General features: G+C 36.1%; 1 protein-coding gene across 1 annotated transcript; it reads left to right on the forward strand.

Annotated features, from left to right (window-relative positions):
• Positions 1 to 544: 544 nt before the first annotated feature.
• Positions 545 to 26,147, forward strand: LOC149936394 (stathmin-3-like). The gene is made up of 6 exons (XM_090181442.1): positions 545 to 1,088; positions 15,440 to 15,508; positions 17,332 to 17,504; positions 18,243 to 18,434; positions 21,932 to 22,072; positions 24,010 to 26,147. The coding sequence occupies exons 1-6, from the start codon at positions 980 to 982 to the stop codon at positions 24,076 to 24,078; spliced, it is 753 nt and encodes a 250-aa protein (XP_090037568.1). The 5' UTR covers positions 545 to 979; the 3' UTR covers positions 24,079 to 26,147.

The raw sequence follows: 26,147 nt of genomic DNA on the forward strand, positions 1-26,147 counted from the left end.
GTGACAGTAAAAGGTCTATGTAGGGAATGTGATGTCACATCACTTAGGAAAGATTTGGGAATACAAGAGTGACGGATAACTAAAATAGCGCACCCTCTTACTGGGCCCCAAAAAGGTGATCATTTTACTCCAGGACCGAGAACGAAACGAAAAAGACAGACAGTACGGTACGAAATAAAGCTCATGCCCCCGATTGCCATTGCGAAATTCGATTTACCAAAACGCTAGCCAAGATAGAATTGAGAGAGAGAGAGAGAGGAGAAGAACAAGGGGCGAAAAAGCGCGTCGCGATTCTTCCAGCTCTGTTATTTTTAGGGAGGTCCTGACTGGTCCCCGATTGTCTCCTGCACTTCTATACCATAGACCCCCCAAGCCGAGAGAGAGGGGGGTAGGTAGGGGTGAGTGCTGGGGTATAGGAAATACTGGGAGACACACGAGTCCGAAGTGGCTGCCGCAGGTAGGTGTAAGTATTGGGGAGGCCGGGCGACAGTGGCGTCGCCGCTACGTCGGCTGAGTCACGAGCGGCGCCCGTCTGACGACTCGGAACGAGGAACCGAGCCAGCGTCCTCGCTTCCTCTCTGCCATAGAGACTGACCGCCGCATTGCACTGGATACGGCGAGTGACCGCTTCGAGTCGCTGCAGTCGTCGTTCAACGCCGATTTTTAGGGTGTGGTGTGGACAGGCTCGAGAGTTGGACGGGAGAAGAGCAGCTTGCAGAAACCGATCGGCGGTTCGCGACGCGAGATCTCACTCCGACCCTTCCCGCAGTTCCAAGCGTTGATTCTTTCCAGAGTCGCCACCCGCGCAGACGAGAGCTTGTTTTTAGGTTTAGCGGTTCCGTTTCCTTGATTTATCCCTTCCCACGAGGCGCCTTCCGATCCTGTTTCGGGAGCGGTACCGATCCTTCGCCTACTATCTCTCTCCTCTCTCCTGTTTTTTGTACGAATCCGGGTAAAAACAAACTAAAGTGTCGCCAACATGGTCGGAACGTCCATCATGCTCGACGTGGTCAAGAAGTCGCTCGTCCAGTGCTTCTGTCAAACATGCGCAGCCAGCGTCAATCTCAAGGGCAACAATAAATTGACTAGTAAGTCTCGCGCGATTCATTTTCTTTTTTCTTAATGTTTAAAATAGGAGGTGCTCTCGGAAGTAAATAAGCACGCGTAAATAATGTGTTCTCGATAACTTATTGAAATAGCCATATTAAACGCTGTCATCAACGACCTAATTTTGAGAATTAGGCGTGCAATGACGTCACGAGTAACCTCCCATTAAATTGGAGTGCGCTAACCGTGATATGTTGAAACTACTTTTGTGGAAAACACCTTATATTCAACGGTTTAATTTTAAATCATAAACAATAGTTAAGTTAAGTCAACACTCGACGGAAAAATATTTTTTAAAGTTGCGAAATTGCGGCGGTAAACGCAGAGCGGAAAATTTTACCGCTAACGCCCAACGTTAAGCCGTTAATTTTCCGTCGAGTGCGAAACTACCGCAACAGTCGATACCCCATATAAATTTAATAAAAAACTAAATCTAGACGTTGACGTACGCGTAAGACCGTTGAGAGATTAAATCGGTCGGACACTAACCAGAGCGTCGAAACAAATGTCCCTTTTATTTTTAACCCGTTAGAGATAATCGATTAGGGTTTAGTTAGAAGGCGAGACAGCAACCCTTCGTTGCCGCAAACTTCGTTTTGCATATTGAGCCGCGTCCGGCAAAAGCGTTTACGGTTCATTAGCCTCTTTTCTATAATCGAACAGCTCCCAATGTCCTCCTTGACTTCGAAGCTATGGGCTCGAATTTCCAGAAATAAAGGGGTAAACTAGTGATATCGCGGGTCTTCCAAAAATGTTAATCTCCGTGACGAAAATCCAAAATTGGCTAAATCGTCGTTGGCTCGATAGAAAAAAGAAACCAAATAAATGAGCTGGCATTCGAGGCGAAACTAGGGCGTTGTCTCGCAAGCGCTCGTGTCGCTTCTAAGAGCCAAAGCCTTTTCTCCTCTGTTTACTAAAATCAATAATTTTGCGTTTATTTCGTACATAAATCACCGTGTTAGAAAAAAACATTATAAAGCTAGAAACCGTGGTTATTTTTAATGGTGAAATATCTGGGTTTTTTTCGGATATTCAACATTAAGAAATTTTTCAGGGTGTCCAAGAAGTTAAACGAATTTGAGTCAACTATTTTAGAATATTGGAAAATTTAAACATTTTAAATTGTTTTCGAGCAGTTTTACTTTTTGTACATTAGATTAAAATAGCAGACGACGTAACAAAATGACGTCATATATTTTTAGGGTGGCGGCCATTTTGTTACGATGACGTAAGAGGTATTTTAATTTAGTGAAACGCTTTTAAGCTGGTTTCAGACTGGATCGAAAACAAGATGCTATTGTTTTCTTAATCGAATTATAACTGACGCCCAAATTAACGCTACTAATGTTTCATCCAATTTAAAAAACGTTTTAAAATTTAGGGTACTTTGTGAATCAAACTTCAATTTAGAAACTATACAAGCTTAGTTTGACTTCCTTTTTGAAGTCGAGAAAAAAATGATATGCAAAACACATCTTTTAACAATTGCCCGGAGCAGGGTGGAAACGATCCGGTGTCGTTTTAATAAAGAGCGTACGCAGGGTCGGGGGTTGCTGCTACTAGGACTAGTTGATTCTTTTAATTTTCCACATACTTAAACTATTAGGTGTAAAGTACTCCATTTAAAAAAGCCTGGCAGGGAAGGGTTCTTCAAGGGGAAAGAAGCGTATAGTAAAGTCAGGGGGGGGGCATTTTGGCGTCGTCTATTCATCCCCCCCGCACGCACGCTACGACGGAGAAAGTCGGAGAACCGATCGTTTGCTGTGTACCGGGGACTTTCCGCTTTAGTTGCTAGGCAACAAGCCAACCCGAGTTTCGTGGGAGGGAGGCGAGAATATTCGAGTCGATGGTAGTAAGCTATTAAGAAACTGCGACGCAACGGCGGGATGGGAGTAATGAAGGCTCGGTTCGCCTAAGCCTTTGGCAAATTCCACGTCCATTCCGTAAAGTAGGTACGGGGCGCCCTCTCGCTTTTCATTTGAAAATCTCTTAGACGTTAATGAGAAATATTTCAATAAGAAAAGAGAGAAGGGACGAAGATGGGTGCAGACGCCTTTAAGCGACGCTGAAAGGTTTCAGATCGACGAAATTAGATTGACGGAATCGCACGGCCAACTCTTTATGTTCGGAGGAAAGGCAATTTGACGGCTTCTACCATTTTCAAGACACGTAGTAAAACCCTTGTTGATCTTTTCGCGCGGTTCCGTAAAAGAGATGAAGAGCCCGCAATAAATACGCTACCCTTACGAAAATAGCTTGGCACAATGTTCAAATTTGGAACCAGCTGGGATAAAAATACATCCAGTTTGGTTCAAATAATTTTGATCAAATCGGAATAAAGATTAATTTAATTGTAATTGTATCAAATATAACACTTTTTAGATTGTAATTTTCGATCTTTATGCCTAATTTTCGATATAATTTTATAACCAAATTTTAGGAAATCATTGTAATATTCAGCAGTTATAGTTATATAATATTTCCAGTTAATTAATATTTTATTTTATTAGACAGTTTTAAGCGTATCACAAAATTTACAAACGAGAAAAATCTTGAATTTTCTAAAGGTTCGATCAAATTGGAATAAATTTTCATACATTGTAATTATATCAAATATAAAAAAATTAAGATTTTAATTTTCAATCAAAAATGAATTTGGATCTATCCACTTTTGGAATTAAATTTGGTTCACCTTTATTACAGCTCTTCAGTTTTAATGGAATTTAATCAACCTTATTTTGTTGGTAGGTTTTACATAAAAACATAATTCTACATTCTATAGCAGACATATCACGGTATTGCTCCCACAGTGAAATGATAATTAATTACTTTCAATATCACTCGACGTCAGAAATAGCCCGGATTACCAGATTAAAATGCAAAAAACCAACGTGAAACGAAACTTCAATATCAAATACCTATATCTTTACCCTGCCTTAGTGATAGTGAAAAGTCAACGACAGTACAAGCGTTAGGAAACTACTAAACAAGTCTGCGGAAAAGTTCGGAAAGAATAGCACTTTTCGGATCAGGGTGAGATGGGGAAGAAGAAGTGGTAAGATTAATACAAGTCCCTGGATGCGGCTCAAAAGCTCAGAGCACTTGGAAACTAGCAAATGCCTTTAACAGGATTCTTAGCATATACATGGTTCTTATTGCTCATCTCTTGCACTAGAGAAAAAACCCGCAAAACAAAAAAAAACGTAGTGGAGTGTAAGGAAAAAATGGTATCTTTACCAAACCACACAAAGACATATTCGGAGATGAGACCATAACAAAGGCTTCCACCACCGAAACAATCCCCATCATACACTACGCAGACTTCACTTCCTTCCACTACTTTCCACTAAACTATTCGGTGATTCAATGGCTAAACGCGTACATAATGGAAAACGGCAGAAGAAGGCATTGTAATAAAATCATCGTTTATTCCACCGTCGGTAGGAGGCGCTCAAACGCAGCTGCTCCGCTTCTTCCGCGGTGGATCGCCTAACTCGCTTATAGCCAACGGAGAGTCGCTTTCTTTTTGAAACGCCCCCTCGCGAGAATAAAAAGAATCAAGAAACAAAATACAGAGGGTGAAATCAAAACTTTTTAAAATTGCAGTTTGGCTACGAAAAAAAATCTATTTGGAATAACAAAAGACAGCCCGAGGAGAAAAAAAAATACATCAAGTTCCCCCTAGCGTCGATTTCTTTCTTCAACGGAATCTCTCTCCCTTCCAGTTTTCGGAGTTAGTTCGGTAATGAGAATCAAGGGGGCGCTGGCCTTCCGGGAATCCCTTATTCCCATCAAAGGCTAAAAGACTGTTTCGTTTCTACTAGAAATCGATTTCTATTCGGCCTATCACGCGTCAAAACTCGCGTATCTTCAAAGAAGAAAGTTATATATGTACTCCAAATTTAGTTAGTATATTGGAGGTTTTTTTTGGTTACGTATCGAGGGAACAAACGAGAATGAGCCGTATCATAAAAGGGAGAACCTATTTCATTGATATTGTGATGGATTGATGGTGAATGCCAAACAAATTTGTTACTTCGTTGGTTATTACATTAAGGCCAGAAAACTGCTGTTAATGAAAATTGCGGAGTTGCGTCCCTGTTAATATAATTAATTGGCTTTGTTTATATTGAGCGCTGGAATTTCACGATGAACCGAGATAAAGGTATTGTTAGAAAGACAATATTAGACCATTGTTGATAAAATATGTAGTCTAATATTACAACATTTTTTGTCTTTAATTAGTAAATGAGATATTCTTTATGAAATTATACATTAGCATATATTGATCAGCTCTATGATGTTCAAATAATGCGCTTGTTATAGGACAGTTGCCATAGTAACGTCGAAATTTCTTGCAGTCTTAGCTTCCAGAACAATGGGGGTTTTCTTGCTGCATACTTATTTTCCGGTTTATATAAATCATCTCTAGCCTTTACAAAAATATACAATTTCAATTGATATTGTATGATTTTGTATCTCCATGCCATAAATCAAAAATTCTATTTCTGGTGCCTTTACTTTAGTCAAAAACATTTCGCAATACAACCTTTACGTACAGCAGAGGAAAACCCACCAGTAAATTGAAAGAGAAACTACATAATTTTTTTATATTTCACCTCAAATTTAGAATTTATTTCAAATGACTTTAAGTAAGTTATGATCAATAAATTATATACACTTGTATCGTACTGCGTATGTACCTAGATAAACGGGTATATTCAAGTTCATTGATTGGCCGTACAACTACGAAGCCACAGCCACAAAAATATGGAAGACGTTCATCCGGAAAATAAACATACCAGAAAAAGGACCTTCCAATATGAATTTAAAGAAATAAATTAGTTTAATTCACTGAAATTGTTGATGAACTTCAAATGTGCTTTACGCTATTGATTCAGTTAAACATAAATTTACTTATTTAAATGGTTAAAAAGAGAAAATGGGTTATTGTGAACTCTTTATTCGAGCCTAGGCTTAATGTTGAATCGACGCCGAGTTTATCGATAAACTACGCCGTTTAAATGTGAACCATCAGGGCCACCACAGTCTTCCTTAGGAATTCCTATTATAATGAATGTTAAACAACGAAATAATGGTAATGTAATCCTTGGGATTGGCGTTTTTACGGAAACAACATACCAGCAGCCTGATGTCGATACATTACAGTCCAACTTCGATAGGCGGTTGCAATCATATCAGTAGTGACAATTAAAAGGCAATTTATTTATACTTAAGTTTATATGCATACATGAATATTTGTAATTTTTTTAAATTAGGTATAATGACAAATTTATAATATAAATAATAATATGATATATATAATAAAATGTTAGAATATAAAAAATAATATGATATATATAATAAAATGTTAGAATATAAAAAATAATATAATATATATAATAAAATGTTAGAATATAAATAATAATATAATATGTATAATAAAATGTTAGAATATAAATAATAATATAATATATATAATAAAATGTTAGAATATAAATAATAATATAATATATATAATAAAATGTTAGAATATAAATAATAATATAATATATATAATAAAATGTTAGAATATAAATAATAATATAATATATATAATAAAATGTTAGAATATAAATAATAATATAATATATATAATAAAATGTTAGAATATAAATAATAATATAATATATATAATAAAATGTTAGAATATAAATAATATAATAAATATTATAAAATGTTAGAATATAATTTATTGACCTTTCTTTATTGTGGAGTAGTTTTAGGGATCCAAGCCACAAAAAACGGGACGAATTCAGTCCCCCAAATTTCCGTCAGGCAAAAACACCCTGTATGAAAGCCATTTTCTTAAATTAAATTCGTCTTTTTAAAATATTAAGAAAAGAATGGACAATGTTTAATTCAGTTATGGTTTTTTGATTAACCAATCATATAAATTAATCTCTGGTTCTACGAGAAAGTGGCCGAATAAAAATAAGGTGATTCGATCAAATGAGAAATTGCATTATGGAAATCTTCCTACGAAGAATGTCCACCTCCGCAGCCTCCAAGATCCGCCTACATCGAAATAATGTTCCGCCAGGGGGAGTGCCGGGAAGTTAGCCGAGCACGAAGGAGACGGCTAAAAGTGAAAAGAAAGAGTGATATGGGTTCTGGAACGAGCCCCCCATTTATTTCATATATGAAAAAGTAGTGGATAGCGGGGAAGACAGCCTACAGAGGCTACGAGGAAAGAACGAAAAAAAGAAGGGAAAAAGAAGGGAAAAAGAAGGGAAAAAGACTGTAAATTGCGGTTTTTCCCTCTGGAGAGAGAGGGACTGGAGAAGAAAAAACTAAGAAGTTAAATATCGATCAAGGAATTCTAAAGTTAGACGTTGTTGTCTGCTCAAGGGAAAAGTGCACCCTCCTCTGCGCTAGATCGGGCACTCTACCACGTATAGCGTGTGGTTTTCCTCCGTTGCTCTGTTTGTCTGTGAAGCTGTGTGCCCTGCTCCGTGGTTCCTTTGACTAGTGTTTTGCACGTAATTGGTTTCACGCTAATGCGGCAGTAGCAGGCGACCAATCAAAAGCAGGCGCGTTGTGTTACCAGATGTTTGAAAACCTCGTTTTTGAGATGATAGGCGATGACTTAGGTGCCTTGGGTATTAGCCTAGCTGATTATTAACCTATTTTACTTAATGGTTATAGCTAACTAAGCTACTTCTACTGCCTGAATCACACTAGACCTTAAAACCCTGTTTACGTTTTTGATTGCCACTTTTGACCAAAGAAATTAAGATAAACTGGTAGAATTAAGGTAACATTGGTTGGTACTACAATATACTGCATAGACTGCATTAAGAGTCTTTGGTCTTCGTGAAGTCAAATGCCCAAATGTTGGATCACCGCTTGAGACGTTTCCAAAAGAGGATTGAACTCAACTAAAAACGAATTAACACGTTACACACTCTAAATAGTGTTAACAAAAACCCATAGTATGGTTAAAAATTATCATTGGCGACATCCTGAGCTGTCGAATTTATGTGGGAAATCCAGATCCACAAACAGGAATTCTAATTACAAATAGCAAATTATGAAATCCGATGTAGGAAATAAGGAGGGTTACCAAAATATTAGGTAACATATCATAGTTAATAGGAATTTATTTTATATTATTTAATTTAAGATTTATAAAAATCTTTCTACGTGAAATTTCTACAACCAAATGAAACTTTATTCAACACTTTCGCCTATTGTCGGACAGTCAAAAACGAGGGGTCAATAAATTTGTCGAAAATCTTAATTTCCGCAATAGGTAATACAAATTTATGAAAATTACCGAAATTAATAATGGCATAAGGGTAATATTTGAAAAATCGCGAATACGTGACAACCTTGCCTAGAGGGAAAACGAAATGGACATCGTCCCTTTTAGAGACAGATAAATTGCATTACAGATACAGCACGGTCGGTTCAATTAAAGTATAGCAAGCAGCGCATCGCTCAAGATCTCATTAATATTAACGACTTAATTAACCCGACTGGCTCTTGACCCAGCCACACCCCTCACTCGAGTGTCATAATACAATACATAATAATCATATAGATACTCAGAAGTATCTAGCACATGCAGTTAGCCTGTTCGTAGCCAATGCCCGGACTAGTCGTGCACTATGGAAATGATAGTCACCTAAATTCAATCGCGTAGTATTTAAATGATATAAATTCATTTATATAACCATAAAAATAAATATTTTAAGAATATGTTATTTTCAGTACTAAGGTATGTTAAATTAGGTGTCAATTTTATATAAACTAGCATGCGTGTTTTGAACGTTTTTTTTTTAAATCAAATTCTTTTAATAACCAAAAAAATGGGGTGTCTCGTCTCTGCGGAAAAGCCTGGGGCAACTTGTTCCCTCAAACCTTTGACTCGGACGTATCGGTTTCCTGATCGCTTCGGGCAAACATGACGGGCTTAAGTATCCGAATGACCCTGGCGAGATTCCCGCGTAGAAACCGACCAAACTCCAATCAGCTTAAACTTCTGACCAGCGGGGAGGTCAGTAAATTGGCCAGTCTTAGAGCCAACTATAGGCTCACCATATCTCTCGTTAACCTTTCGTGGCAACTGACCCGTTTGTTCTTATTGAAAGCGGAAGGGCCATCCACCCACGTAATCAATCGCCTCCCCCTAAAGGATAGCATCACCGCTCGTCTGGCCAAGAACGTTGACGTCAGAGACGTGTCGCTAGACTGAGTGACCAATTCGGAAGCTTCGGTCAACAGACGGATAGTGAATGTATCTTTGATACCGGTGTTATTTATTTATTGCGTCGCCTTTATCGCGGAAAACGAATGGACATAATGAATGTCATTCAAGGGCGTTAAGCAATATAGTCTGCTCTTACGAAAGCCTCTTCGAGGCATTATTTTTTACGATATCCAATCGGAAAGTGTGTCAATTGGTCGAAATAATAGCTTCGTGTGGAGTGACCCAAAAAGATAAGCGCCTCTATAGAGAAAAATACGCAACTTAAAAAGGTATTAGCAAGCACCGCCCAACGCCTCGGCATGCTCACGCTCACTATGACGACCATGCAAAGAGCACGTATTAGGCTTAATGACTTGGTCCGAAGTCCACCAAAAATGTGTGCTCCGTATACAAATGGCTCTTAGTAAATGTTTTAACCCACGGAATATAATGAACTGACACACTAATTATTTAGTAATTATAAACTTACGACAATATATGCAAATATAACGAAGTTTTTATTTTAACCTACAATTTATAAACTTACAAGGTACGTTGAGTAACGCAAATCTGGGAAAAATCGGTTTGTACTTGATGAGTGCTTGTCGTCATAGTGACGTAGAAAGTTACTGAACGGTGTTATTTCTAGTCAGCGCTGCTTTTAAAGATGGCGGCTATAAATGTTACGGGGCCCGAATATCAGAGGAATTGAAAAATATTATTTTCAATTATTAATGAGTTGGTAAATGACGAACTTGTTGATGACAATATTCTTTAATGTTGCAACCATAGATAAAATAACTTCGTATATAGATAGGAAACTTAATGTTGTAGAAGTGACGCCAGAATTTTCGCCGACATCTGGTGGCGGCACCCGAATAATATTATTTGGTGAAGTTCGCACTACTCGAAGTCCGTACTAGAACCTTGGTGTAACGCAATCCCAGTTGCAAAGGCTTAAGTGAGCTATATGTATTAAAAGTACTTTTTTCTTGAACTGAGAGCAAATTTAAAAAATAGCACTAAAGAAATAGCATTCAGTAAAGATTTCAAGTTTGTTTTAAACGCTATTTCTGGTATATTTGAAGACATTTACCTTGCAAAATACGTTTATTCCCAAAACTCCGACCTCAAATTCCTCAATACGTTCTACGCTCTTGAGAACACAGCCAACTGGCGCAGTCACTAGATGTCAGGGCAATCTCGTGATAGTCAGTTTGCCCCATTGAAGTTTCCTATCTATATACGAAGTTATTTTATCTATGGTTGCAACGATCAGTCTTTTATTAAAAAAGCGAAAACGGCCATTGCAGTAGCTGAGGCATTCCAATTAAATGATATGCATTCAAATGACCAAACCAGTAGAATTGTTGATTAACTACAGTTGTATAATTTTAACTCCTCTGCCAGATAACCTGTAAACATCGACGCGTCAAGACATAAAAAAAAACTTTTCTCCGATATGGTTTTTTTTATGAGCATCGGATGCCCATCGTGACGTCAAATCGGAAACGCGTAAAATCGTACAATAACAAAATGTTGGCATCGATTACTCATCGATGTATTTGATGAGCGTTACTGAGCGTACCCACGGATAGCAGTTAGTTTTCTAACGGACAATAGTATACCTGGTTGACTCTCTACTTTGAAATCACACTGACATCTATCAGTTGAAATATGCCCTATTGGCATCATTAAAATGAAACTACTCCCGTTTGTTTATGCAACAAAGAAATGACTAAGCAGAATATTTTATTGTGATTTATCATCATGTAATTTGTATACTTTTCATTTTGTATAAAATTCAACAAACAAAGAGATATCTACAGTTTTAGACACCATTACCGGAAAACTAAAACGCTAGATTTCTCTGTACAAAGGTTAAAATCAAAAATAGCCAGAGTTGCAAATCCTAGTGAAGGACCCTCGGAAGTACCAGTGTAGACTTCGTGAAGGGTTTGTCCGATTTAGCGAGGAATTTCTAGAATAGATAATTATTCTTAGCCGCAAGAAGGAGCGTTCATTTGAGTCCCCGCCCTTTCACGTACATATCCTTCTGTATAGCCCGTTTCGCGTCTTTGCATCGGAAGTGAGCGGACAAAGGCAGGTTGGCCCTTTCCTGTTCAGATGGAATTGGGCGCGCACACGAATATTAAAAGGCGCCAGTCGCCCAATCAATAAAAGGACGACTTGGTACGTTTGCGGCCGGAAAAACCTTGAAAGGAAGAGAAGCTTGGCACGTTCTGCCGAGAACGCCAAATAAGGCCAAATGCCGTAAAGTGCCCTGCTCCGATTTCCTCAAAAATAGCTTTTAAAATAAATATTTATACATTATAAAGAGATCAAGTTTGTACGATAAAATGAGAAAGTTTTAGGATACCTGAGAGCAAAAGCAAAGCAAGTCGAATACGTGATTTTTGAAAGAAATGTTAAATAAGAATTCTGATTATTTTTATGTTAAGTTATTACTTAATATTTAAAACTTTTTCAAACCTTTTAATAATATATTTCGATTATTAGATTAGTATTGCGATTACTATAAATACAAAGGAAAAAATGCCTTTTCTCAAATAATGGTTATAAGACTCGCTTGACCTTTGCTCAATTTTGGGGATTACCTACGCAACAAAACACTAAGCAGTGCCGAAAATGTCTAAAGCCATAGGAGGGAGCGGACAATATTGGAACCTTACGGGCAGGATGAAATACTAGAGCTTATATTCTCTTTAAGCTAGGTTTCAAATGACGTTTCTGTGGATTTGAAACAGATACACGAAATGAATCGATATAAACTTATATTTCTTTGGTATTTAAAACACTATCGGAAACATAGCTTATGAGCGCTAAAAATATACAATTTTAATTTCTAAGATACGATATCCGAACGTATTTCGAGAAGCTACATGAAATTAAACCAAAATTTTTAAAAGAAGCCCTTTAAGTTTCACTGAAAGATATATTTCTACTCGTTTCATTGACGGGCTTAATTTTCTTTTCAAGATACACGGGATTTATAATTTACCCGTGTTTGGGAAATAAATTCAAAACTGGCGGCACTTACCGCACAGATTAAAAATTCAAATTAGCGAAATTAACTTAAGTTTATCCTTCCAGAAGTTTGTTCAGACATTAAATACCGCTTACTAAAATGTCCCTAATTATTAACCGCTAATAAGGCTGACGTAGGCAATGCTTAGAACCGCGACACCAAAGTATAGCGGGTGGCGGATAATTGACCAACGCGACTATTTTTAGATCATCGACGCAGCTGCTGAGCGTTAAAACTTTCCTAAATCGACTACTCGTAAAAGTCATGGTCAAGGGTGGAGTCCACTTTGGAACGAACCATTAGACGATATTTGAGGGTGGGGGAAGTTATGGGGGACGAATAAATCGCCCCCTGCCGTACCTTATGTCCACCCATAACTCAAACAACGTATTCGAGCTCATTTATTAAAATGCCAGAAGTTAGTCTTAGTAATGATAAACTGTAAGCTTACACCCAAAGTGTGTTTCCGAAGTGGACAAGCTTCATTCCTCGACATCAAGCCGCCATAAATAACTTCGAGGGCTATACAGTTTTGCAGAAATCCCAACTTCAGGATATATTTTTGAAACTACCTTTTGACCGGTCTTCTCACCAGGAGAGTACCCGAAGTGTTTATTGCCGATTTTGTTCGGGTGTAATGTAGACCGATATGAGATATGAAATTTCCCAAAAGGAGAAGTTGCACAACCCATTCGATTTGCCATGGCAACCGAAAATGTTTTTGACCACTTAAAACAAATAAATTTCCAATTTAAAAAAGCATGGGATTTTGTGGGTTTTTAAAAATTTTAAAATCACGAAATGGGTAATTTGGACCCATTTTAGGTAATTTCATCAAGTTTGGTTAAATTGGAACATTTTTGGGGTAAAATTGGAACATTTTTGGGGTAAAATTGTAAAAATTTTTAGGGTAATATGTAACAATTTTTAGGGTAAAATTCTAACAGGTTTTGGGTAAAATAAGTAAAAATTTTGTTTTAAGTGGTCAAAAACATTTCGGTTGCCATGACAAATCGAATGGATAGTGCAACGTCTCCTTTTGGGCAACTTAATAACTCATATAGGTCTACATTACGCCCGACTTTGAACAAAATCGGCAATAAACACCTCGGGTACTCTCCTTGTCAGTAAACACTATAAATATTCGATAGTTTCTTAAAAATTTATAAATAGTCGTATATCTATAAAGGTTTAGATCCCTATTCGTTTCCTCTTAAATTATATAAATATAAACCCTTTATAAATTGACTAAACTAGAGCCAATTTAACGATATCAAACAATTTCGCTTTAAACAATCAAACTAGAAAATCATTAAGTTTGCCAAATCGGAAAATTATGCACCCCTTTCGCCTTTATCATTGACTCGCAATCACGTCAAACGCCTTTGGCTTTCTATCTCCCCGCTCAATCTATACTATTTATACGCTTATACATACGGTCAACTTTGATTACACGCTGGCTATTGTGCTTAATCAAGTTGGTCGTGGTATATACCAAAATCAAAATTATAATTGTTTCAACGGCTACATACAAACTACACCTTTTGATCGGACTTCACAATAGAGGCCAATAACCTTGACGTCTCCTTTTCCCAAGGATCAGTGACCCATAGTTTTTACATAAATAAATAATTGCAAAAATTATTAAACTAGCAGTCTATAAGCCACCGTATTTTTGAAAAAGTTATTATTTATTTATGGCTTACATGGTGTGATTAAGTTTTATCGCACGAGATAAACGGAAATAAAGAATTTACAATTTTGATCGATAGATGGCCTGGTAACACTCACAATTTGTCAGTTGTAATTGGTAACGTTTTACCTCAATTTCCGAATCGTGCACCAACTCATGAAGAAGTCGAGGGTCAGTTCACTTCCATGATTAAGTTGCACCCTTGATCGATTAAAATCGATCAAATCATGAATAAGATGATTAAATGGATTAAATCAGGATTAAATCGAGATAGGAATTAAGCCGATTAAATCACGATTAAATCGGGTTAGGGATTAAGCGGATTAAGATGATTAATTCATGATTAAGATGATTAAATCGCGATTTAGAAATAAATATATTCCAAAATTGGATTAAATCGATTTAATCACGATGAATCGATTAAATCACGATTAAGCTGATTAAATTGTGATTAAACAGAATAGCTTGTGATTAAACAGATTAACTTGTGATTAAACATATTAACTTGTGATTAAACAGATTAACTTGTAATTAAACAGATTAACTTGTGATTAAATCAAGATTAAAAACATTAAATCACGATTAAGCTGATCAGATTGTGATTAAACAGATTAACTTGTGATTAAATCAAGATTAAAAACATTAAATCACGATTAAGCTGATCAGATTGTGATTAAACAGATTAACTTGTGATTAAATCAAGATTAAAAACATTAAATCACGATTAAGCTGATCAGATTGTGATTAAACAGATTAACTTGTGATTAAATCAAGATTAAAAACATTAAATCAAGATTAAAAGATTAAATCAAGATTAAAAGGATTAAATCAAGATTAAAAAGATTAAATCAAGATTAAAAAGATTAAATCAAAATTTAAAAGATTGAATCAAGATTAAAAGATTAAATATTGATTAAATCAGATTAAAAATTTAATCGGATTTAAGTCCACCCGACATTTTCGACGTTACTATACGGAGCTTATCGAGAATTCCTGTTTAAATTATTATCTCCTATAAAGGCCAAATCAGCAGTATAGACTTCATTAAAATGAGGAAAGCCTTACATCCGGAATTTATCGGTTAATTAATACGATTGTGGGGAATGCTAAAATGTTCCCTGAGTCGATGCTATCATACCAAATGTACTGATGAAAACCCATACACCCTCGCTTTAAGGCAAAATCGCTTATTTCCATCGAGCTCACTGGTGGTATGGGCCTTACAGTGTTCACATTGGCAGTATTTCCTCGCTGGAAGCCGCTCCCGGAAAACTCTGGCTAGTGTGAACGAGATTTATGACTAAAATTTTCTGGTTTTAATTATATCGTTTGTTCTTTTTTCTTTTCCCGCGTGTAGAAAACCAGCTCGTTACGAACGCTCCTCAAGCGCGTCCACCGAACAAGAAAGTCGTCCTCGAATACGTCGGTGAGTTCTCATTCTCTCTCTATTTCAGTTTCTTTATTCCTTAATTGGACTGGGCTCTTTAGGACTGGCATTTTTTCCCTACTCGTTTAGTTAGGCGCGCTAAGAACGGGCATTTTCCCCCTACTCGTTTAGTTAAGCGCGCTAAGAACGGCCGTACAAAGACAGGGATTGGGGCTTAAGAACAAGCCAGATCGATACAAATTAATTGGACCCGCCGTAATTAGGGCGTTGAAAGAAAGGGCTCTTAACTTTGGAGCGAGTTTCTTTTGCGGGAAAGGCTGCAGGATTCTTCCATGAATTATTTATCGTTAAAGGATGTTCTACTGTCTGAAATCTCAACGCCAAGCTCGGGGTTTAATTCTTTTTGTTTTTAGCAAATTAAAGATCCATTGTTTGCACCATCTTTCTCGTTAGCGTTAGAACATCGCTAAGAAACCTAAAGAAAGCTTTAATTAATTCGAGATTGTTTATAAATAATTGTTAGCTTTGAAGGAGACGAGCATAAATTCAAATTATCAAGGGTTTCAAACAAATCCTTTGCAAAGAAAGCCGCTAATCTGTAAAGAGCTTTTCCAATCAGCTCGTGGGTGGCGCTGTCACAGTTGCAATCGTGTATTAGGTAGACAAGGAACATGCTTGTAATTATATTCCATAAGCTTGTCAGTTAGTCCAAATATTTGCTATAGCTTAATCTATAGCTACTAGTGGAGTTACGTGGAATTGACGTAATCCCCAAAAAGACACTTAAAGCAAATTAACAGACGTCCCTCCTAGGCCTCGGCACGGTTCATTGCACGCACTCACAAGTGCCACGAGGCAAAGAGCACGTAGTAGTAATAATGATTTAGTCTGAGCGTGGCAAATATGGATGAGGAATAGCAATAGCTTCAATAAAACATATTCAAGGAAATCGCCCAGAAGTAATATTTCCAAGAGCCAGGACATTGTCGTTTCCGGAAGTTAATAGGCTTAAAGTACCCCGAGACGATAAATTAGCCGAAATGCTATTCCTCTTCCATATTTTCCATGGTTTGAAGTCTGCCAAAAACGTGTGGTCTTTCTAAAAATGGCTCTCAGGAAACGTTCCACACTTTGAAGACAGGGAAATGATACACTTACTGCGTTTTCCATTTGACTGCTCTCGAGCGCTCTAGATCGCTCTCATCAACATTTTATGTTCCATTTGGGTGTTTGAATCTGCTCCGATCAATTTCACGTGTTCCATTTCACGTTCTCGTGTGCTCCGAGATCGCCCAAAACCGATCTTCCGATTTCGACGGATCAATGGATCGAGATCTAGATCGGAGCAAATTTTTGCGTGTTCCTTTTAGATTTATCGGCAAAATGGCAGACGAAGACGCGAAAATTCAAACTACTTTCAGACGAAAAACAACAACGCGCGGGAATATGTTCTTGGAATGTTCCATTTGGGTCTTACTCTAGCCACTGCCAACTTTAGCGGACAACCCATTCGTTGAAGTTTCTATGTTAACCTACGAGCAAAGTATGAGTTGAGCGCCCCTAGCGGAATATTATTTTTAGAATAGTTTTTGCACTGAAGCCAATATAAAAACTGTATGAGTTCAGCTTGTTATAGCTGGCGAATGGATTGGCCGCTATATCCCGAGATCAAAGTTGACCGTGCTCTATTCGATTGGCGCGAGATCTATGACGTCGGAGACACATTCGGGGCGAATCTCGAGCAATCAAATGGAAAACGCTATTATGTGAAACATAATTATAAACGCGTACCAAAGAAGAAGTAGAGAACAAACTTGTAAAGGCGCACATGCGTGGTTTGGTTTCTTTTGGTGTGGGTTCAGCGACCGAAGTTCGAGCGTCGGAGAATGCGAAAGGAGGCATCAAGTACGAGTTGGTTCTGGCCGAGCCCTCCGTGGACACGCCGCAGCTCAAGACGAGCGCCATCCTCCCCAAATACAACCTCTCCATTGAGGAGATTGAAAAGAAACTCAAAGCTGCCGAGGAAAGGAGACAGGTACGAACATTCCCACGCGTACAGGGATCTTTCGAAAAGTTTCCCAAATCGTTGCATTTTTTACAAAACTATGAAACGTAGAAATTCCAATTAAAATTTTTGAAAAATTGCATTTTTAGACTAAAGGTGCTAAAACCAAAAGTGTTAATGAGTAAAATGTTAAGCATTATGGAAGAGCTAAGAAAAAAATTCTTCACTAACTGTTCTGAAAACAGTGCACTTAATTGAATTTCGAGGATTGGTATATTAAATTTGAAATTGTTATGCAAAGAAGCTATTTCTTTGGTAATGATCTACAAATGACAACTGAACCTCTTTCGTCCAGTAGCTAGCATAATATGCATTTGTTTTTCAATTTGAATTTTCTAAGTTTATATTTCTGCCTAAATTATAACAGGCCTTTCTATAAAATAAGCTACGCTTGCTGAACTGGTTTTTATTCGTTACGAAATATGCAGAAGAACAGTTTTTAAACATTATGTCCAGGGCTTTTCGTATCAAAACGTCTTTAATACGTCACCCGTGACGCACTAGCAACATCAAAACAAGAAGGCCAATGTTAATTTAATAGAAAGGCCTATTATACCCCGAAAACCGAAAAAGTCAACAGTGTGCCTTAGGCAGGTTTTGAGGAAAATGCTCCGAGACCTTATTCTAGCGAGTATCGTAACGGTAATTATTAACAACGTATCCTCTTTCTAATTTTATCCGCGTGGTGGATGAAATGGCATATTGTAGCAAGCCGAGGCCCGAAAGTTGACGAACATTAATGAGCAGCTGAGTCATTTGCAAGAAGTTCAGCAGAAGAAGCAAGTTCACAACACCCAGTTTATGCACACGGCTCAGGAGAGCCTCCAACAAAGAATGGAGATCAACAAGGAGAAGAGAGAGGCTTACATCCGAGCCATCCAAGAGAAGCAAAGGGGATACGTAAGTAGCTTCGTCTCCCATCCTTCCATCCACTGTCTCTGTCTTATTTACCTTTTAAAGTTTTACCGTCGCGTCTCTCAAATCCGGCTAGATCCCGGGTTGTCTTATTTTAGAAGTCCCGTCAACATTCAACTACGCCGGGAAAGTGAGGGTGCCGATTAAACAAAATAAGATTTCAATTTCCTTTCTCCTTCAGCGTGGAGATGGAGTACTTCCGGTGATTTGACAAGGCTTACCTCATATTGACGGAGCGCATGGGGAAGGATCAAATCAGTCTGGGGTTGGGTAACCACCGTACGCGCTAGTGTAAATATAGGGTATCGGAAAAAAGGTGCCACCAGAATCTTTCGTGTCTGATTTAACAAGTAGTTTTAGTACAAGAAGAGACATTGTAAGTTTAGGCTATACACTCTTTTATATCCTTATTTGTCTGATTTCAAATAGTGCATGCATTGAATTTTTTTTTTGTAATGAGAACTTGTAAAAATGCTCTTCACTTTTAGATTACACTCTCCTTTAGTGCTTAAAATAGTTTTGACAATTTTAAATTCAGTAATAATTTAGTACTGAAATATTTAGTATTAGTATTCAAAGTAGCCCTCGGAACTAAAGACGCCAGATTCGCGCAAAACTATAATTGTCTCATTAACTAATTAAATAATAAACTGACGTTCGTTTCACGTATTGACACATCAGTGTTGTCTTTGAAATACTAATCAGGAAGATTAAAAACTTCAAATTTAGCTTTCTTTACTATTAAATGATTTCTTCGTAAGTAGAAAATGGAGTAAACATTTTAACCACTTAAACCAATCTCATCAACACCGAGGGGCAGGTCACTTCCATTTTTGGTGCGTCTTAATCATAGTAAAATGATTAAATCAGGGTAATCGTGATTAAATCAGGGTAATCGTGATTAAATCAGGGTAATCGTGATTAAATCAGGGTAATCGTGATTAAATCAGGGTAATCGTGATTAAATCAGGGTAATCAAGATTAAAAAATCTGATCACGGTTTAAACGAGATTTAATCATTCTAATCAGGATCTAATCTTTTTAATCAGGATTTAATCATTTAAACGAGATTTAATCATTCTAATCATGATCTAATCTTTTTAATTAGGATTTAATCATTTAAACGATATTTAATCATTTTAATTAGATTTAATCATTTTAATTAGATTTAATCATTTTAATTAGATTTAATCATTTTAATTAGATTTAATCATTTTAATTAGATTTAATCATTTTAATTAGATTTAATCATTTTAATTAGATTTAATCATTTTAATTAGATTTAATCATTTTAATTAGATTTAATCATTTTAATTAGATTTAATCATTTTAATTAGATTTAATCATTTTAATTAGATTTAATCATTTTAATTAGATTTAATCATTTTAATTAGATTTAATCATTTTAATTAGATTTAATCATTTTAATTAGATTTAATCATTTTAATTAGATTTAATCATTTTAATTAGATTTAATCATTTTAATTAGATTTAATCATTTTAATTAGATTTAATCATTTTAATCACGATTTAATCAATTTAATCGAATAGAGAATTTATCATTAAAATCAAAACTAAAGTACGATTTAATCATTTTAATCAGATTTAATCATTTAATCATGATAAAATCAGATTTAAACATTCTAATCATGATTAAACGTGATTTAATCAACTTAATCGTGATTAATTTTAATTTAATCAAAATAATCACGATTAAATCGAATTTAATCTTTTGAGGGGTGCGTCATTAATCAAGGAAATGACCTGCCCCTCGATCAACACTCAAAATGTAGCACTCAGATCGGCTCAAAATGTTTCGAAATATGTGTGGGTTATTTACGGTTTGAACTTTTACTTAATTCGTTTTCAATGGCAAATTTTTCCTGAGGTACATTATGCACTGTTATAAAAGGGTTACATTTAAAAGCTTAGGACAAAAAGGAAACAGGAATAAAAAAATTGTCGAAGGATATTCTCGAATAAATCAACTATTAAGGGGGACTGGTAGGCGTGTCTCGACTAGGCACGGGAATCGTGGCGCGAGACTGGCGACTTGCGGGAGCTCAAAATATTCGAAATAGACGAAGGGGTTAAAAAGAGGGGCTAGAGCACGCTCACGGTGCCTGGCTTGGACCCAAAAGTCCGCTCGCACACCTGCCTTGTTTTTCGTAGCAATGCGGCTCAATGCAGGAAAGGAAATTACCAGTACACGCGGGTTAGAATAAGCTGGATTTTCGTAATCTGGGCGGACCCCCTCCCGTACCTACACTTTTCGTTTCCACAAAGACTCACGTCATGTTTCGGGCTATAATAGCTCCTTGCAATGCGGAATCATTCTGATTTGGTTAATAGCAAGGTTTTATTATTCTAAAAACAAGTTGATTAGATAATATTTCGACACAACGCAAAGACATTTAAGACAATGACGTAACGGTAATGGTGTCTCTTCTGAGTAGTTGGGGTTTAAATTATGAGAAATCGAAAGAAGGTGAGACGAATTATGGGGAGGAGCCCCACCCATTTAGTGCTCGGAATTGTTTATTCAATATCCACAAATTTTCCGATTTATTTGGTAAAAAGAATATCATTTTAACTTATTTAATTATGTTTTTTACGCAACCAAGCATTTATTTGAATAAAAGTTGTATTTATTTAAATAATTGTTTGTTTTATTTAAATAATAGACTTATTCACTTTCGATTATTTAAACATTTTACAATTTTTATTCAACTATTGGTTATTTTAATAAATATTATTTAAATATCGCCGAGCTTATTTTATTCATGGATAAAAATTAATCGAATGCCGAGCACTACACCCATTTTCCTTCTAAAAACGGACCCACAACGTCGGTAACATTTCACATTTAAGATCATTATGTCTCAATTTTGATTTAACATTTACCATCAAAAACTGTTACATATAGATTCGACAATCATTCCTAATTTAGATTGAGTAATTTAGGAAATAAAATTTAAGTTAGTTTTGCTCGAGATAGCTAATTCTTTATTTGATAGAGTGAATTTCGCAACAACATGCTATTTATATAATATCCCTAAACAGTTTAATTTATAAATTTTACATCGTCAGGCGGATTAATACACGCGGTAAAGTTTTAACCGTGATGCGATGTAGCCATCCGCGATTTGAGGCAAAATTATCTCCCATTGAAAATTGTCTCGATACGAAGTTATGTTTCGTTTTAAGGGCCTTAAGAGTTACTTCTTTCTTAAAACATACTTTATACTCTTTTGGTAAAAGTTACAAGGAAAAGAAAATGTTTTGCGGGAGTAAATGCAAAAATAAAGGCGTGGCACTGGAACTAAATTTCTAAAAGGCAACGACCACGGTTTCCTTGCCCCCTTTAACCTGTAAACTAGCCTGATTGTTCATTCTTTTCGCCCCCCCCCCCCCCCACCAACGGCGAGTAAAGTTCTACTGTTAATTAACACGAATCGATTTTTTTGGTTAATTTACGGCAGGTGGCGCGCGTCCAAGAAGTGCGCAAAAATTTGGACGCTCACCAACAAGAGATGCTGGACTCGATCACCAAGAAATTGGAAAGTGCCTCGGGTGTACGGGAAGCACAGCTCTTGGCTCTCCAAAAAAGACTTCGGGAACACGTAAGTCACACTTCCTGCATTTACTTTCAGTGGAAACCCTGTGAATGTTCAGTAGCTAAATTTCCAAAAATTCTGTAATAAATTTTACAAAAACCAAATCTCTGATTTGCTATAAGTATCGATAACGATGGCTGCGTAGATTTTGCAAGTTATCTCTACCCTTTCCGTAAAAACTTGTAGAGGTTAACGCTAATAGCGAGCCACCTGAATTAAAGGCAATAAACAGTCGCTAGATGACTTGGGCCTATGGTGGTGCCTTGGGTATTAGCCTAGCTGATTATTATTATTATGTAAATTAAATCGCATATTTTTAATAATTTTATAAATAATTTTTAGCCTAAATTGGAAATGCACTCAAAACAGATTTTAAAATATAATTTATTTATCAAAATGTATTTAAACCTTTAAACTAGAGGGTTAATCAAATCAAATTCATGATCGGTCAAAAATAGCAATGCGCGTGTGCAGTAGAGGCTCATATCAAAATATTAAACTATCGATAGTAAGGGATTTTAAAGAAATGCTTAGACACGCGGTTGATCGTGCCAATTTAAGCGTTGGGCACCAAAAATAAACAGATATTTGTCGTCCACTTAAGCATTTAGTTTATGATTTGACTAAAATACCGGATATAGCTTAACATACCACTACTTAAAATTGAACTTACACAATCGATGGTTTGATATTTCGATATCTGGTCCTTCTCCATATGCGCATTGCCATTTTTGACGGATGGAGATTTTTAGTCATTATATCCAAAATGATATAATTCATCACATTCACAGGGTTTAACTAAGAATGCACCTATTTCTACCTATGGAGAATGACTATGTCGAAACAATATTTTGCATTTTTTTTCCAATCCCTCTCTAATGCTCTTAATCCACAGGCACAATAGAGCTTAAAATCCAGTTTAGGTCGGTTTGAATGCCAGTTTTGACCGCCAAAAATAATTCTTGGTTCACACGTGCGAAATCGCTTCACCCCGGTTCGCTTATAGCCAAGGCTTAACGTTATTTCAAACTATGACCAGAAATTTGAAAATACTCAAATGTATCCCAAAACAATTAACTAATCATGTTTACTATACATATAGTAATATTATTTGACATTATTTAGAATTGTATTCCCATTACTTCCCCGCCTTGTCGTTTTGAAGGCGAATTGAACGAGTAATGTTGCTTCCCGAACCAACACGAAGCGATTTCTCACGCTGGTTCAGCGTTGCCAGTTCCTGAAACTCACACTATCGTACCAGAGCTAAAAAATTATCGATTTCAGAAAAATATTATCGTATGCCTGAAAACTGGCGGTTGAGATCTTATGTTAAAAAGTGGTAGTTTTAACTGGATTTCAACTAATTAAAAAACTTATCGTACATTATCGTACGCGTGAGCTGAATTATCGAAAAATGCGTACTATATAATACGCCATAGAAAATATTGAAATTATAGACGTGTACGATAATCATCGTACGTCTGGCAACGCTGCGCTGGTTTTGAAAAATAGTTATCTAAAACGAAGCGATTTAAGGGGTAAGTGTGAACCTAGCTTTAGAGCTAGGAGCAACAAACAACACCCTACACAAGGAGAACGCAACCCATCAAAAGTCATGCATTTTCTGGTGCACAGTTTTAATTAGTTAGACGCTTTAGCGCCTGCTGTAGTCGGAAGGGGAAAATTCGGAAATTGTCTTCCCCCCCGCCCGTAAAACGTTCAGCGTAAAAGTTCGTCCAATGCGTTAGCCTGTTTAAAGGCTAGCTGCGTTCTCCTTGTGTTTGTTGCTCCTAGCTTTAGAGTAAGCTGTGGATAAACTAGACCTCGGTATCCGACATCGTCATTCTCTATAATTAGAAATAAATATATTCTGGATTTAACTATAATTTATTTCTCATTATTCTAAAACAATTCTTGCATCTGATTCCTTTCTGTCGCAGGATCAACACGTGGAGGCCGTACGCCAGAACAAGAAACTGCACGCCAGAATCGAAGCCTCCTCGGGTTAGGACGTAATAATACAAACGTTGCTGATAGCAAATATTATTTAACCAACCAAAAACAAAAAATAATTAACTAAAAAAAAGGAATTAATAAAATGATAGCTCTCGACTTTAACAAAAAAACAGCTGACAACGCCTCTCGCTATTTTTCAAATTCTCACCCGAAAAGAATTGATTACCCCCACCTTAAACAATACGTTTGAGAGACTAAAAAAATACGGAATTGATAATATAAAAAATAAATTGGAAAAAAAAATCAACCCCACTTTAAGTTTAGAACGAGGATCTAAAAAATGAACGCCTACGAATTAGCGAGGGGGACTTCAACCCAAAATATTTCTCTCACAATTTGCCTGTTGTACCTTTTAGTTTTTTGGTCGAATATATTGAAAATGATGTAAATTCACACCTCCAAATTTTCGTATAAACGTTTGACTATATCTCAAATTATACTATATATAGCGTCGTTTTTTTATTTTATTTTTTTATTCGTTGTGGCTTTTAGTGCCGAAATGGTTGAAATAATTTCGGGAAAAATTGTGCGTAAGTCATAAAATTGGTCGGGGTTGTATGCAATAAGTAGAGTGTTTATATCGAGATATTAGATGTAAAGGAATAAGATAAAACATTCGCAAATATTCAAAAGTCAAAGGCATGCTATGGTGAAGATTCACTGACAATGCCGCTTGTTTTTGAGGGGTCGGACATTCAGAAAAATTCAAAAATTTTTTCTTTTTAAATAATGGATACAAATCCACAAAAATCCTCTAAAAATCCAAAAATACATGGAAAAATCCAAAATCCTGCGAGGATTTTGAATTTTTAAAGAATTCTGGATTTTTAATAAATCCACATATCCACAAAATTCAGTAGCAAATTTACCATAAAAAAATCCCACAAATCCATCAAAAATACAAACCCGTGAATTTTTTAAAAATACATTGGAATTTCTGAAAAATCCACCAAACCAGGAAAAAAATCTACTAATCCACAAAAACCATGAGAACAATTCACAAATCTACAAAAAATCTCGCAAAAAATTCAAAAATACATAAAAAATGCAAATATCTGGATTTTTTTAAAATACAGCTGAATTTTGGAGAAATCCAGAAATCTATAAAAACAATCAAATCAGTGGATTTTTTAAAAATGCAACCGTATTTTTGGAAAATCTACAAAACCAGAAGAAAAATCACAAATCCACAAAATCCATGAATAGTATACAAAATGCAAAAGAAAAAAAAATCATAAATCGACAAAATAAACAAATACACTAAATACAAGAAATTAATCTAAAAAAAAATAATAGAAATCCGGGAATTTTTTTTTAAAATGCCGTTGAATTTTTGAAAAATTCACAAAACACCTTAGGAAAAATTAACAAAATAACCAAGATAAAAAATTATAAAATCCACAGAATCCTCCACAATATATCCAAACCCACGTTCTGAATGTCCAAGCCCTCGCTGATTTTCTACCGTACTTGATTTCAAATATCAGCCTAGTCTGCTTTTTACCGTTTTGGTAGAAGAAAGTAGACGATTACTATTTAAAAAGCGAGTCAATTCCAAACGTTTATACGTGAAAATAACGTATTTATAGGTAAAGGATTAAAAAAAAAGACTTGAAGGAATTTGGTAGTGTTTAAAATGTAGATTAACAGCACTGCCAGGTTTAACTCATAAATTGCACTTAGTTCAATTTTCCCCTCACACCGACCTCGTATTAAAAACCAAATCTTGAAACAAAAAAACAATAATGAATAAAAAAAAATTACTTAACGAAATAGATTATCTGACATTTCCAAATTTTTTTAGATGTAACAGTTGAATTACTGGAACCTTTGGAGGTTACCTTCTCAGTTAACGAATCTTAACCGAAAAAGGTAGGCCTAACTCGAAAAAAGCCAAACCATTTCCAGCCTAAATAAATGAACTAGTAGGAATCCTTGATAAATATTTTCCCAGCCCATCCCCCTTGTTTTCATTTCATTTGGGTCAATATAACAAAGAGCTTTTGTGTATTTTTGTTTCTCATTTTTATTAAAATAAAGCTGGGCCAAGCTACAAAATTTG

Source organism: Leiobunum rupestre, chromosome 7, assembly GCF_980474605.1.
Source record: "Leiobunum rupestre chromosome 7, qqLeiRupe1.1.hap1, whole genome shotgun sequence".
NCBI classification, from domain to species: Eukaryota; Metazoa; Arthropoda; class Arachnida; order Opiliones; family Sclerosomatidae; genus Leiobunum; species Leiobunum rupestre.